This window comes from Perca fluviatilis, chromosome 8, assembly GCF_010015445.1.
Source record: "Perca fluviatilis chromosome 8, GENO_Pfluv_1.0, whole genome shotgun sequence".
NCBI classification, from domain to species: Eukaryota; Metazoa; Chordata; class Actinopteri; order Perciformes; family Percidae; genus Perca; species Perca fluviatilis.
The window spans coordinates 26,766,883-26,779,382 of record NC_053119.1 but is presented as its reverse complement, the minus strand read 5'-3'; the positions used below and the strand labels follow the sequence as shown (position 1 = coordinate 26,779,382).

Sequence of the window (12,500 nt, the reverse complement as noted above, 5' to 3'; positions counted from 1 at the left end):
GCTGGACTGCTTCCCGATCTTCCCCAGTTCTTCTCGGGATCGCGTCTCGGAGATGCCCTCCTCGAACTCCATCTGACAGCTGCGCCGCTTGAACTGCTTCTCTGACGCAGGCCCGCTGTTGTTTGCGCTGTTGGACAGGGTCACTGTGGTCGACGACGGAGAGTCCCGGTGCTCTCTCTGGGTCTGTGGTGATGAGGGCTTCTCCCTCTGGGATTTGTCTCGTAACCGCACGCCTTCGCTGCACCCAAACGCCATATACGCCGAGCTGCTCCCAAACCTTACCGACGACTCCTCTCCTCCTCCGTCCCCTCCTCCTCCCAGCTCCATCTCTCTCTCACCGCCCTCCACTGCCCCAAAGTGCCAGGGAGCATCTGTGGTGGGGGTGACGGGCGTGACGGGAGTGGTGGCCTGGACAGTGTCTCTGTGTTTGGTCCACATGGCCCCAGACCCCAAGGTGGGAAGGGAGGGTAGTGACAGGAGCAGGGAGCCCTTTAGGTTCTCGTCCACGCTGGGGCTCTTGTGGTCCAGCGACAAGCTGAGGGACTGTGGAGGGTGGTGTGGTTGGGAGTGGACCGGGGAACTGCCGGAGCAATGCTTGGGTTTTCTCCTGGGTCTGGATGAGGAAGAACCAGACCGATGGACTGGACCCAAACCGCCAATGCTGCCCCCGCAGCCCGGTGAGGGAAACGGTGAATCGGCGGAGCTGGGGCTGTCTAGGACGGGAGACTGGGAGCAGACACCATTGGAGGTGCCTGTTCCTGGGCTGTCAAGCTTGCACAGCTTGGGGACGTCTTCAGAGTGGGTGGGTGCCAGGCTGGGGCAGGGGGCACTGTTGGGAGAGTAGACCGACTTAATGTCCAGGGAGAAGGAGCGTTTAAGCCGGTTAGTGTCCATGATTCTCTCTGCAGAGAGGTGTAGGCCGTTGAAGCCTTGCTGAAGGGAGGTGGGTGATGGCACCTTGGGTTCCGGTGGGATGTGTTGGTCTGCCACCGATGAGTCGTAGTTGCTGTGGTGACCATTCATCTCGAAACCCCCATTAACCTCCGAACTTTGCTTAGTGTTGTTATCAGAGATCTTGTCGTCGGTGGTCGAAGTTAAAGCTTGCAGTAATCGCAGGCCCTTCTCAAACTCCAGAAGCTGACCCAGGAAGTTGAAGTTGGGGGATATGGACGGCCTTCGGTCTTTTACAAACCTGTTAAGAAAGAGAAGAAAAAAAAGAGTTGGAAAAATATTAGTCACAGGAAAACAGTTTTAACAAGGCCACTCTTGAAGCACTATCTGCGGCCAAGGTCTGAGAGTAAATCATGTCTGATTTCAATTCATAACACATACTGAGGGGTCAGAATGACCCCAGATGAACTATAGGCGTAGGGTGTAAACAGTTTGACTGATGCACAACACATAATCCTGTGCCATGTCCAGACAAGGCAAAGCAAAGCTTTTTGTCCGCACTGTTTCCTGGCAGGCATCTAACATTTTTTTTTATTTCTCATCGTCTAGCATTACTTTCAACAGTGAGTTGCCTTTTTACTGGGGCTGACACCTTAGCTCAGTTGGTGGTGGGTGGGAGGAGCAAGCGTACCTGTAGGCATCATCTGATGACAAGCCCATTGTCTTCATGATGTATGCAATGGCGATGGTTGCTGAACGCGAGATTCCAGCCAGGCAGTGCACAATGACTCTGCAGTTTGACACCTTAGCTTTGTCTGTTGGGGTGGAAACGAACAGGTATGAATACACGTGTTTAGACCAAAGTGTCCGGGGACAATCAGCGTCTATTGAAAGCAAACTGGAAGTGTACAGGGAGGGAGGGGCGGGGGGGGGCACCTGAACGGATGTGCTATACCTGACCTACGTTGTATTGAATATCAGGGCATTCGTCAACACATAACTTGAGATGAATTCACTTCCTGTGCTAATCTTCAGCCTCAATCCAAACACGTGATTGTTTTATTACATTTTCCCTCCTCTTACCTATGAATTCATTAGTTTTGTCCAGCCAGGGAAGCAATTTCTCGCAATAGTTGTCATTGACTGGGATGCGCATGAAGTGGCTCTCGCTGATAAAGTCTGGCTTGGGGCAGGTGTTGCTGGCATTCAGCACATAGGTGATACCATTCTGAGCCATCAGATCCTGCAGAGATAAAGATACAATGACTTCACGGTCATGTTTTGTTGCTAGGTAACAATAACAAGTCAGTTCTCTTCCAATAAAATGAGTGAAAAGATGCAAACAAAACTCTACCTTGTTGAGGACGTCCTTCTGTGAGCCCAGGTAGAGGTGTGGCAGGATGCGAGTGGGCCCTACATTAGCCACAGGCAAGCAGGGCTGGGACAAGCTCATAGGTAGAGAAGTGGCAGGCTTCCCTTCACACAGGCCGGGGAAACAGGAGGTAAAAGCAGCAAAACCTCCTGCAGAGAAAGAAGAGAAGGAGAGAAGGGGTTAGGAACATTAATGATTCTCCACAGAGCAGTCACACAACACACCGGGAACTCTGCAAAGACTCCTCAGAAGATTATTCGCTGAGCAAACAGACATTCTGTAGGCTTTCAGAGGTGAATCTGGGCTACAATGTCTGGGCTTAGTGCAACAGGAGCAAAAAAGAGTTTCTCTGAGCTTCTGTGTGCGAGTTAGGTTAACTGCTGGGCAGCAAGGAATGTGTGTGTCTGGCCCTTTAAGAGGCAGGCCGCTCCACTTTTGGCATATGTGTGTGTGTGTGTGTGTGTGTGGCTCTGTTTCCTGCATGAGCTCATGTCCTGTAGCAGTGCATTGCGTCAGGCTGGGGGAATGAGAGAGGCCACAGGTGCAGGGCCAGGACAGAGGCCCAGTAACATCCCCTTGACGACCGCACAGCACACACACGGCCGCACACATACACGCACGGTCATACAAATGCACGCACACGCACGAGCGCACACATACGCACACGCACACACGCACACACACGCACACACGCACACACACACACAGGTTGACAAGATGATTCTCTCCAAGAAGACACAATCTGAAGATATGATCTTGCAGTCAACATATGCTCAATATTGACTCTCACTGTCTGTAATTCTCCAAACACACACACACACACACACACACACACATCATTACTCTGCAGTACTGCGGTTGTATAACTACAGGGTGAGGGCCAACGAGAGGAGGTGGGGATGAGGTGTGTGTGTGTGTGTGTGTGTGTGTGTATGTGTGTGTGTGTGTGTGTGTGTTAATGAGGAGTCGGTAATGACCTCGCTGAGGAGTGTTGGAAGGGAGGGGAGTGCTTCAAGGAAACCCTGAGCCCCAGAAAGGAGATTAGAACCTAATCTAGGTTCAGCCCTGCCTGACCCAATCTGGGACGTAGCACACACACACACACACACACACACACACACACACACACACACACACACACACACAACACACAACACAGTCACAGAGTGAGAGTGAGTTAGACATGACATCACTGTTCTAAAGTAGCACACACAGCACAGCGCAGGCAGGACATTGCCTTCCGTTGTAACACACACCCAGCTGTGCTACTCATGTAGCGCGCACACAAACACACACACACAAACACACACACACACACACACACACACACACACACACACACACACACACACACACACACACAGGTTGTGCAAAAATCATTCAGAGGATAGCAGCTTTGGCATTTCTCACTATTTCACAACACAACAGCTACTGAGTCTGGGATAGAGCCTAAAAGCTATTCGGGGTGCACTGTCCCTTTAAGAGCAAAGTGAAGAAGGGTTGTCTGTCTTTCCAGCTATTAATGGCAACCGGTGGAGCAATGACATCAGCGCTCTACATGGGGTGGGGGTAGATGCATAGATGTACTGTAGATGATCAGATAACTACGATACAGGAAGGAAAGCGTAATGCAAAGAAGGTGAGGCTGATAGCTGCTGTGCTAGCGTGTGTGGATGATCTAACATTTTTGGGCTCTTTAGAGTAGACTAAACAGCCATTTGTAGTTCACAATTTGGCTTTAGACGGTGCTGGCACTGGACAATTTCCACCCGAGCCTCTTTCTAGTGATGTTATGGGCGGCCCTACAGTGTCAGTAATTGATAAAACAGAGGGAGGAAGGGTAGTTCTTTGAAGGCTTTCTTCCTGGTTTCTCTGTTCCCAAGCTGCTGCTGTGGAGCCTGCGCAAACACATACACATACACACGCAAAGAAAATAAATGGTGCTGCATAGCCCCCCACCACAGGCATATATATATATATATATATATATATATATATATATATATATATATATATATATATATATATATATATATACTGTATCAGTGCGAGGAAGCGGTATGTTCCTGGAGACAGTTAAATCAACAGGAAAAGCATCACGTCACACAGCAACCATTTCCTTTCCTGAGCAAGGACATTGTTAGAGAGTTGCTAGAAGGACAGGACGTTTCACAGTGGAGACAGTGTTTGTGTGCGTTTAACACTGAAGAGAAAGTGTGTGTGTGTGTGTGTGTGTGAAGGGAAGTGAACACATGAATGATATACTCTAAAAATATTCGCGCCCTTTGATCTTGTGTGTGACTGGGAGAGTGAGTTAGGGGGTTACTGGCATGAAGGGAGACTGAAGTCAGCGATAAGAGAGCAGGACTGAGTGTGCCTGCCTGCCTGCCTGCCTGCTTTGTTTAAGGGCTATGACATTACAGTGACATTACGTCAACACAATTACAAACACCTTCCTTGTAGTCGAAGCTTTACACGGTCACCGCAAATGGACGTTAGTCACACAGGAGATAGCGTGTTATTGTCTCCTCGTCACCTGACCCCACTCTACTTAGGGTTGCCATGATGGCGAGGTAGGGCGGTGCTGTTAATGACAGTTGGCTCAACGTGTCCCCCCTGAGTGCTGTCAAGATGGAATAAAACACACACACACACACACACACACACACACAAGCACACACAGCGAGCACCAAAAAACCCAGAGACATGGACTCACATTCTCCAAAAGACAACGATGACACATCCGTCCATTCCAATCTAAGCATGCAAAGCACACACACAAACATATTGTACACTCATGCTGAGGTCACTGAAAATACCCCGTGACACACACCAGCCCAGCTGTCTGTGGAGATGACATCAGAAAGTCAACTGGGAGAGATGAGTTCACCTTCAGCGCCGCATGATAATCAGCAGAGACTTGCTACGTTAAACTCAAGAGATACTGTACAGCTAACTGGCTGCACAAGTCAGGCTAACTCCTGAGTTTCCTTTGTCCTAGGGTAAGGTTGTATCCTGCCCCGACCGTTCTCAGTTGAAAATGAACAGAAACACGTTTTCTGCTGAACAGAATTGAAGGCTGCTGACATTTTCAGTCACATGCTGAAGTAATGATCTTGTGCCACGCAGAAATACTATTCAGACAGTTATTATTGGGCTTCCAGATCACGTTTTTTTTTTTTTACAGCGTTATGTCATGTATCACGTACTTCTGGAAAATGTACTTGGACAGGATGTGACTAACCCAATTTTGAAGACACACTGAGAGAAAAGAGAGAAAAAAAACGTTTGGGTAGAAAGAAATCACACAACCGGGAAAGAGGGCACTGTGTCGCCATCGGCAGTGCTAGCCAGCGGTGACTTCCTTTTTCCGTTTTCCTCTGCCCACTTCATCACTTATGAAACTGCTTATTTTCCTCTTATGCCCTGTCAGAGCCGAGAACTCAGGAACTCAGGCCTCTTTTGTTCACTGGTTCCCCCCTCCTCATCAGTCATTTCCTACAACTAAATATTCCCATTTCAATTCAGGAGTGCAGGTTATTATCTCACAGACGCGTGTTCGGTAGAAGCTATTTGGATCAAATTCTGAGCTTTTGGGGGTCCGTGCTGCAGATCGATACAGAAAGCTGAAAGACGAATGGAAGCGGAATCCCGGAGATATTGACCGGACGAACAGAGACACACAACACCAGCCTGGCTGTTATGGTTAATGGGAGCTCTGCTGTTACATCACTGCTGTTGGTACAATTGACTGCCTCGTCAATACAAGCTCACCCCCTCCCTGTTGCCTCTGTGTGTGTGTGTGTGTTTCAGTCTCTGTGTAGCTTTCAGTTGCCTTCTTTAACTTGTCTGTTAATGGAGAGGGGGGGACGCGTACACGCACACGCACACACACACACACACGCACACAACACACACACACACACGCACTCCGCAGCCTGGGGGCATTAATCTGCCAGAATGAGTCTCGCCACATCCCTCTGTCCCTCCCTCCATCGCTCTCCTCTGTGGTTCATATCGGGGGGAGACATGACGCCATCCTCTGTGCCCCTCCAGCTGTCCTCTCCACTATGAAGGGACATTAGCATCTCAATGTGACCCCCCACCCCCCACCCCCCCAACATGACATCATTGCAAACATGTCCCACTCAGCTCCACAAAGGCTGTGCTGCAGCCTGGAGAAGTGATGGAAGTGTGTGTGTTTTAGGGGGTTGAGTCTGTCAGAAATGTGTAGATTGACAGACCATAGATGAGGTAGTGGGATGATCGCTTTTGAGGCAGGACGTCAGCTTGATGATGGCCGGGAAATGACTGTATGAGTAACGTAATGTCATCCTGGCTGATGGTTCAACTGTTTATTGTCCCTCTATCTTGGTGGACAGATAGCGGGGGTATGTCACTTTGATCAGCTGCTGTTTCAGCAGTACTGTGCTATCGCAATACAGGAACATAAACCCTCCTGTAATTTAGCCTGAATTCACAAGTCTATTTCCACAGAGGCATGTTAAAGTGCCTCAAAATAACATGTGACAGACACAATTCTATTTATTACCTGCTGATGGCAAATGTGTGATTTGTTTTTGATAGCTTTCTCTGAGCTGACTAGTTTAACACTTCAGCTGCAAACCTTGCCTGAGATGGACTGTACATGCACATGTGCACACAAAGAACCACCACACAACCAACAGTGTGAAGTGTGGCAGGTGTGGAGGGCTGCTGTGCTAACTGCTTTGAATCAGCTTTCTGATATGCATATAGCGTCTACATTTGCATACAAACTTTACAGCCATATTCTCATACGTTTATGACCCAAAGGATCCAACCAGCATTTTTTAATGGCTTGACGACTGAGTAGATATTTTCTGCAATATGCGTGCAAGTGTGCTGGTATACAAAAAATTATTTTTGTTTCACAGCACCTCAGCTCTGCATTGCCTCATCGCTCTGTGTGAAAGGTGTTATGTTAAACACCTGCAGTGCACACTGCACACGTATTGATAACATAATCTCCACAAGACACCATTCTGCAGAGGGAGAGGGAGCAGGAGCGAGAGGAAAGCCAAGAGCAGAGGAGAAGAAAGGGAAAGAGAAAGAGCCTTTTGTGATAGTTTTACATCTCAATGACCACAGGCTGAGAGAGCATGAGCACTATGTCATACCGCGGGTCACAGCTCTCTTTCTCCCCCCCTCCCCCTCCCCACACGAGTCCTTTTTCTCCGCTCTCTTTCCTCTTCTCGCTTCTCGTCTTCATAACGTCATCCCCTTAATCCTCTGTCTTCCTATTCTGGCTCTCTAAACACATTAACTGCGCAAACAAAAAAAGGTGAGAAAACAATTAGCGGGCGTTTTGCGATGTATTCTTTCAGCCTGTTGTAGCATTGATCCAGTACACGTCCTTAAAATTCAATTCACATCTATCTTTCGCTTGCAGCGAGCCTGGACTGGAATACATCAATATGTGAGAGCCCACTGTGCCTTTGTACTCATCTGCAGTGCACAAACTGTTATCAGTGGCTTTCCTCTCATACTGTACACACCTTCAACTCTCTACAACAGTGTTGCATTTTACAATCCCCAGCAACTTCCGAGTTTATATTACATTAAATCCTACTCCTCGCTCTTTGCGTGTTCACTATGTATTACAGCTCTGTAACCTCTGTATACAAAGGCCTATACATCCTCAACATGTTTTTTTTGTTTTTTTACCAGAGAGGGATACTCTCATACCCTTATTAACTTGCACCGAAACACACACACACACACACACACACACACACACACACACACACACACACACACACACACACACACACACACACACACACACACACACACACACACACACACACACACATCACTTTTTTTCTGATCTGAATCCAGGTGGATACACACCTCGTAGCTCTCTCCCCTGCTTCATCCGGCGGACCCTTATTTTCAGCCTCATGTCCGTGTCCTGCAGGTCCGGCCAAAAACAGTCCTCCGCTGGGGCAATCACCACATCCAGAGGCATCCCCCAGAACACACTATGTGTCATACACGCACACACAAATGGAAATGTTCTGGTTTCCCCCCACCCCCTCCTTGGAGCAAGCCCTCGCCACGCAAAAAAATGTTAGAACAAACAAACAGAAGTGTTCTCCCTAGAGGGCTGATTGAGAGTGTTACAATCCCACATAGACAAAACCCCTGCTGGTGCTCAAGTCCACTCTGGTCAAGTCAGCTGTTCCAGTGTCCAGGCGGTGACCATCAGAGATCAGACCCAGTACAAACAAAAACTAGTCCCAAGTTGTATGTGGACATGCTCCTCAAGTTCACCTACAGTATGGGCAAAATGCAATGACCACACAAATTCCTAAAATGCTCCTGCGTCAAAATTCAGTAAGTCTGTGGTTTTGTGAAGAATAGTTGCCACACAGAGAGCAAAAGGAAAAAACAAAACAAAAGTGAGTAGTCTGTATTGCCTGGACGTATAAGCCAGCTGCAATGAGCCTGCAGCTGGTTTACAGAGCGCCTGTGTGTCCCTCTGAGCGCTCCCTCTGTCTCTGTGAGTCCACAGCCACAAGAGCAGCCCACTATTGTTGTGCTGCTCCACTATCCCTGTCTCTCATTCGCTCAGTCACTAGCTTACACTCCTCCCTCTCCCTCCCTCCTTCTCTCTCTCTCTCTCTCTCTCTGCAAATAGGATGACAGAGCTGCACTCTCTCCTTGAGCTCTGGAGGGGAATGAGCTCACTTGCCGTGAGCTCAGACTCTATCCTCCCTCCCTCTCTCCCTACCTCCTCCTCCTCCTCCTCCTCCTCCTCCTCCGCTACCTCCCTTGCACCCTCCCTCTCTTGTGGAGCCAGCGCTCTGTCATAGCTAATGTCTAAGGCATGTAACCACATTCCTTACTCACCCAACAAATATGCGGCCACCTCAGGGGCCTAGCTGCGGAGCAGGAAGGAGGCACAGCTATACGGCTGATACATACACACTGCTACAGCACTATGTGCTGTTGATTACAGGGAGGAAAGGAAAATTATTGTGTTGATGTGCACGGCAATGTGCTTCTTAAGATGATATTTGCAAGTTTGCTAGGGTTTCTGTGAAATATCAAAGCAATAATAAATAAAAACATGACAGATTCATGTGTTTGAAATGTCCTGTATTCACATTTAATATATAATAAATACTGAACAAGATTACACACCTTTAATAAAGCACAGGAATGCCTACATTTGGTTGACTGCCTTAAAAGTACTGTAGCTTCGAAGCCAATTACATTTGCTGCAGAGGGGGATTACGACTGTCAGTGTGTTGAAAACTGATTTGTCTCTGAAGGTGAGGGAATGTGTGCGACTCCACCACGTTTCCTGCGCTGGTTCATGTCTAACGCGCCTGTCTTTGGACACTGTTCTCCTGTTCGAGGAGGAAAGGAGAGAGGAAGAAAATGAAGCTATAGAGAAAGGAGGAGTAGGAAAAAGGAAAAGAAAGCAGGGAAGACTAGAGGGGGATGAGAAGACCAAACAAGCTCGTGGTCGGCAGCCACCATCCCATTTGACAGGCCACAGACTTCTGGTACTTTACTATGGAATGACAAACATGTAGGCCACAAGTCCAGCTCCATAGCTGGACTTGTGGCCTACATGCAGCACAGGACTTATCATAACCGCTGGAGGAAACTGAATGCTAACTAATTATGATGCTAATACAGCTATTTTAAATACATTCTTAAGCCCCAAAATGTTAACATAGGTATGTATAGCTGATCAATTTAACATGGCAGTTCTATAGCTGCCATTTTAAGTCATTCAACTTCTTACTGGTAATAAATAGCATAGATTTTTAAAACAGCACCTGTCTGTTCAGTCTGAGGTTGAGACATCATGCTACACTGATTACATTCAAAATAGTTCAGATGGGCTTCAAGTACATTCGGTCATCGCCACAGTGAGCCACGCTCCAAAAAAAAAAGGCAAATAAGCTTGTACAAGTAGTCTAGTAAGGGGGCCAGCTGCATGCTCACTGACTGACCTCATCTCATCCCTGAAAACCCCTGAATGATCACACACGGGTGAGAACAGCCTTATGTCACCGTCTGTTTAACTGTGGGTCACTTGGTGTTGATGAGATTGGTAAAAAATGCAGACATTGGTTTTGGGAGGATGTCAAACCAAGAACAAATGCGGGGGATTACACACACACACACACACACACACACACACACACACACACACACACACACACACACACACACACACACACACACACACACACACACACACACACACACACACACACACACACACACACATTCATCATTCACAGGGAGCAGAAGGATCCGGAGATGAGAGCTATATACATCTGAATAGTCCTGTGGAATAAACTCAACTCTTTCTGTCATATAATCCACGCTCAATTAAAAACACACAACCTGACAAACACAGCTAGCACGTAATTGAACTTTTACTGTAATTAAAACCCTTTATTTTCTGGAGTTGGGAAGTTTGCACACACACGCACACAGCTGCTTGGAGCAGGTGGTCACCTAAGGTCGCTACACTTCAAAAACACAGATCATCAACCTGGTTTGGTTTTTCTGTCTGTGTGGCTCGAAGCCATAAAACCAGCTTTAAAAACACACAACTTCCTAACACCTGCAAACCCACAGCAGTGGAGGCCAACAGCAACAAAACAAAGTAGCCACTGGTGTTTTAATAGTCCAAGTCTTTTGAAATCCTAAAGCAAACACCGTGCCCTCACTCTCGTTACACCCCTCTCCTCCTCCAGTCCTCAGCAGGGTAACAAGGCTCAGAATAGTAGGCGTGTTAATTAGAGGATTACAGCCAAGATGCTATAAATGACAGCTAGGCCTTCTTTATAGACTGCACATGTGTGCCCTGCTGCGACAGAAATAGGTAGGACGGTCACTCCAAACACCCCCCACCCCCAGTGACATCTCTTAGATTTAGAGCGTGCTTTTATGGTAGAGGACTTGTTACTGGGACAACGCACAGTTTACACAGAGACCAGCCAAAACACATAGGGAGAGAAGTGGAGATGAGTATGAGATAGCGGTGTAAGACAGAAAGAGAGAAGGTGTGTAAAGGCCAAAGGGGCCTTGGAGAGTAGAACAGCATGGCACAGGCTTTCTGCACTGGAAGTCCCATGTGTTTTAAATGGTGCAAAGAGTAGGAGAAGAAATCAGAACTCAGAAAAGGGTTTATTGCCACAGTAAGTTACACTTACTGCACGTGGAATTTGCCTTGGTGATTGGTGCGTACATAACAAACAGACACTTTAAACACATTCGAGAACGAATGTACAAGCAATGTGTTAAGACTATTATATTAACATGTAAAATGCTTTCTCCGCACCTGACTACTGTGGAAAAAAACAAGTAAAAGAACAAGAAAACCTATTTGGATGACATGTTTTTTGTAGTTTTGTGACTGCAAATATATAATGTACTGAAGTAATGGCGCTGTAAACTGACAGGTGTGACCTGAAAGTTGCTTATCTTCTCTCTGATCTGCATTATCACTCTTAACTCTTTTCGCACTTCGCCTGTAATTCTTTTACACAGTATACTTAACATTTACTCAATTATACGGCTTTTGTAGATGGTCGTTTTTTTTTATTCTGTTCTGGAAGAGAACAAGAATCTTGTGTTTCTCTTTCACAGCTGCACATTGCAAAACCAATTGCCCTTTGGCTACAAATAACATTATTGATTTATTTGGTGAAACCCGTGTGGTTCTAATCCACAGTTTTAAAGAAACAGAGCCTCACACCTATCATCACAGTCTAAAATGACCAATGCAAACAATAATTCCTAAACAGTCTTAATAATAGATTTATATTCTACACAAAAACCTAGCATGGAAGTTTGTACTAACATTATAATATTAATCAAATATTTGTCATTTGATATATTTCGTCAGAGCCGGTACCCGTATCACTCCTCTGTGAGACAGGCAGTGAAAGGAGAGTCGTCCGACACCACAGATCATCTGTCAGGATATCACGGAAAAGAGAGACGTCATTCTCCGGATAGGGCAGGTTAGGTGATGAGTTAATGTGTGTGTGAGTTCATCCTTGTGTGTGTGGGTGTGTGTGTGTGTGTGTGTGTGTGAACCCATGTATTGCAACCATGTGTGAAGAGGATGAACGGAGCAAGGTGAGAGGAAGACAAGAGAGGACATTGCTGCGGGGGTTAGACAGGACAGGGTAGACAGTTATTTGCTCCAACATGCGTA

The 12,500-nt window shown here is 47.0% G+C and overlaps 1 protein-coding gene across 4 annotated transcripts in view; it reads right to left on the bottom strand.

The window, feature by feature from the left end:
• dusp8a (dual specificity phosphatase 8a) overlaps nucleotides 1–12,500 on the bottom strand; it is a 49,103-nt gene that overhangs the window by 2,537 nt on the left and 34,066 nt on the right. For 3 of the 4 annotated variants that reach the window (XM_039808263.1, XM_039808262.1, XM_039808264.1), the window contains exons 4-7: nucleotides 2,246–2,412; nucleotides 1,975–2,134; nucleotides 1,583–1,706; nucleotides 1–1,192 (exon numbers count right to left, since the gene is read on the bottom strand). The exon at nucleotides 1–1,192 is cut by the window's left edge and continues 2,537 nt beyond it. In XM_039808263.1, the coding sequence (XP_039664197.1) occupies nucleotides 1–1,192; nucleotides 1,583–1,706; nucleotides 1,975–2,134; nucleotides 2,246–2,412 (1,643 nt within the window). Of the gene's footprint in view, nucleotides 1,193–1,582; nucleotides 1,707–1,974; nucleotides 2,135–2,245; nucleotides 2,413–8,155; nucleotides 8,986–12,500 lie in introns of those variants that run through there. The other variant, XM_039808265.1, reaches the window with a different exon arrangement.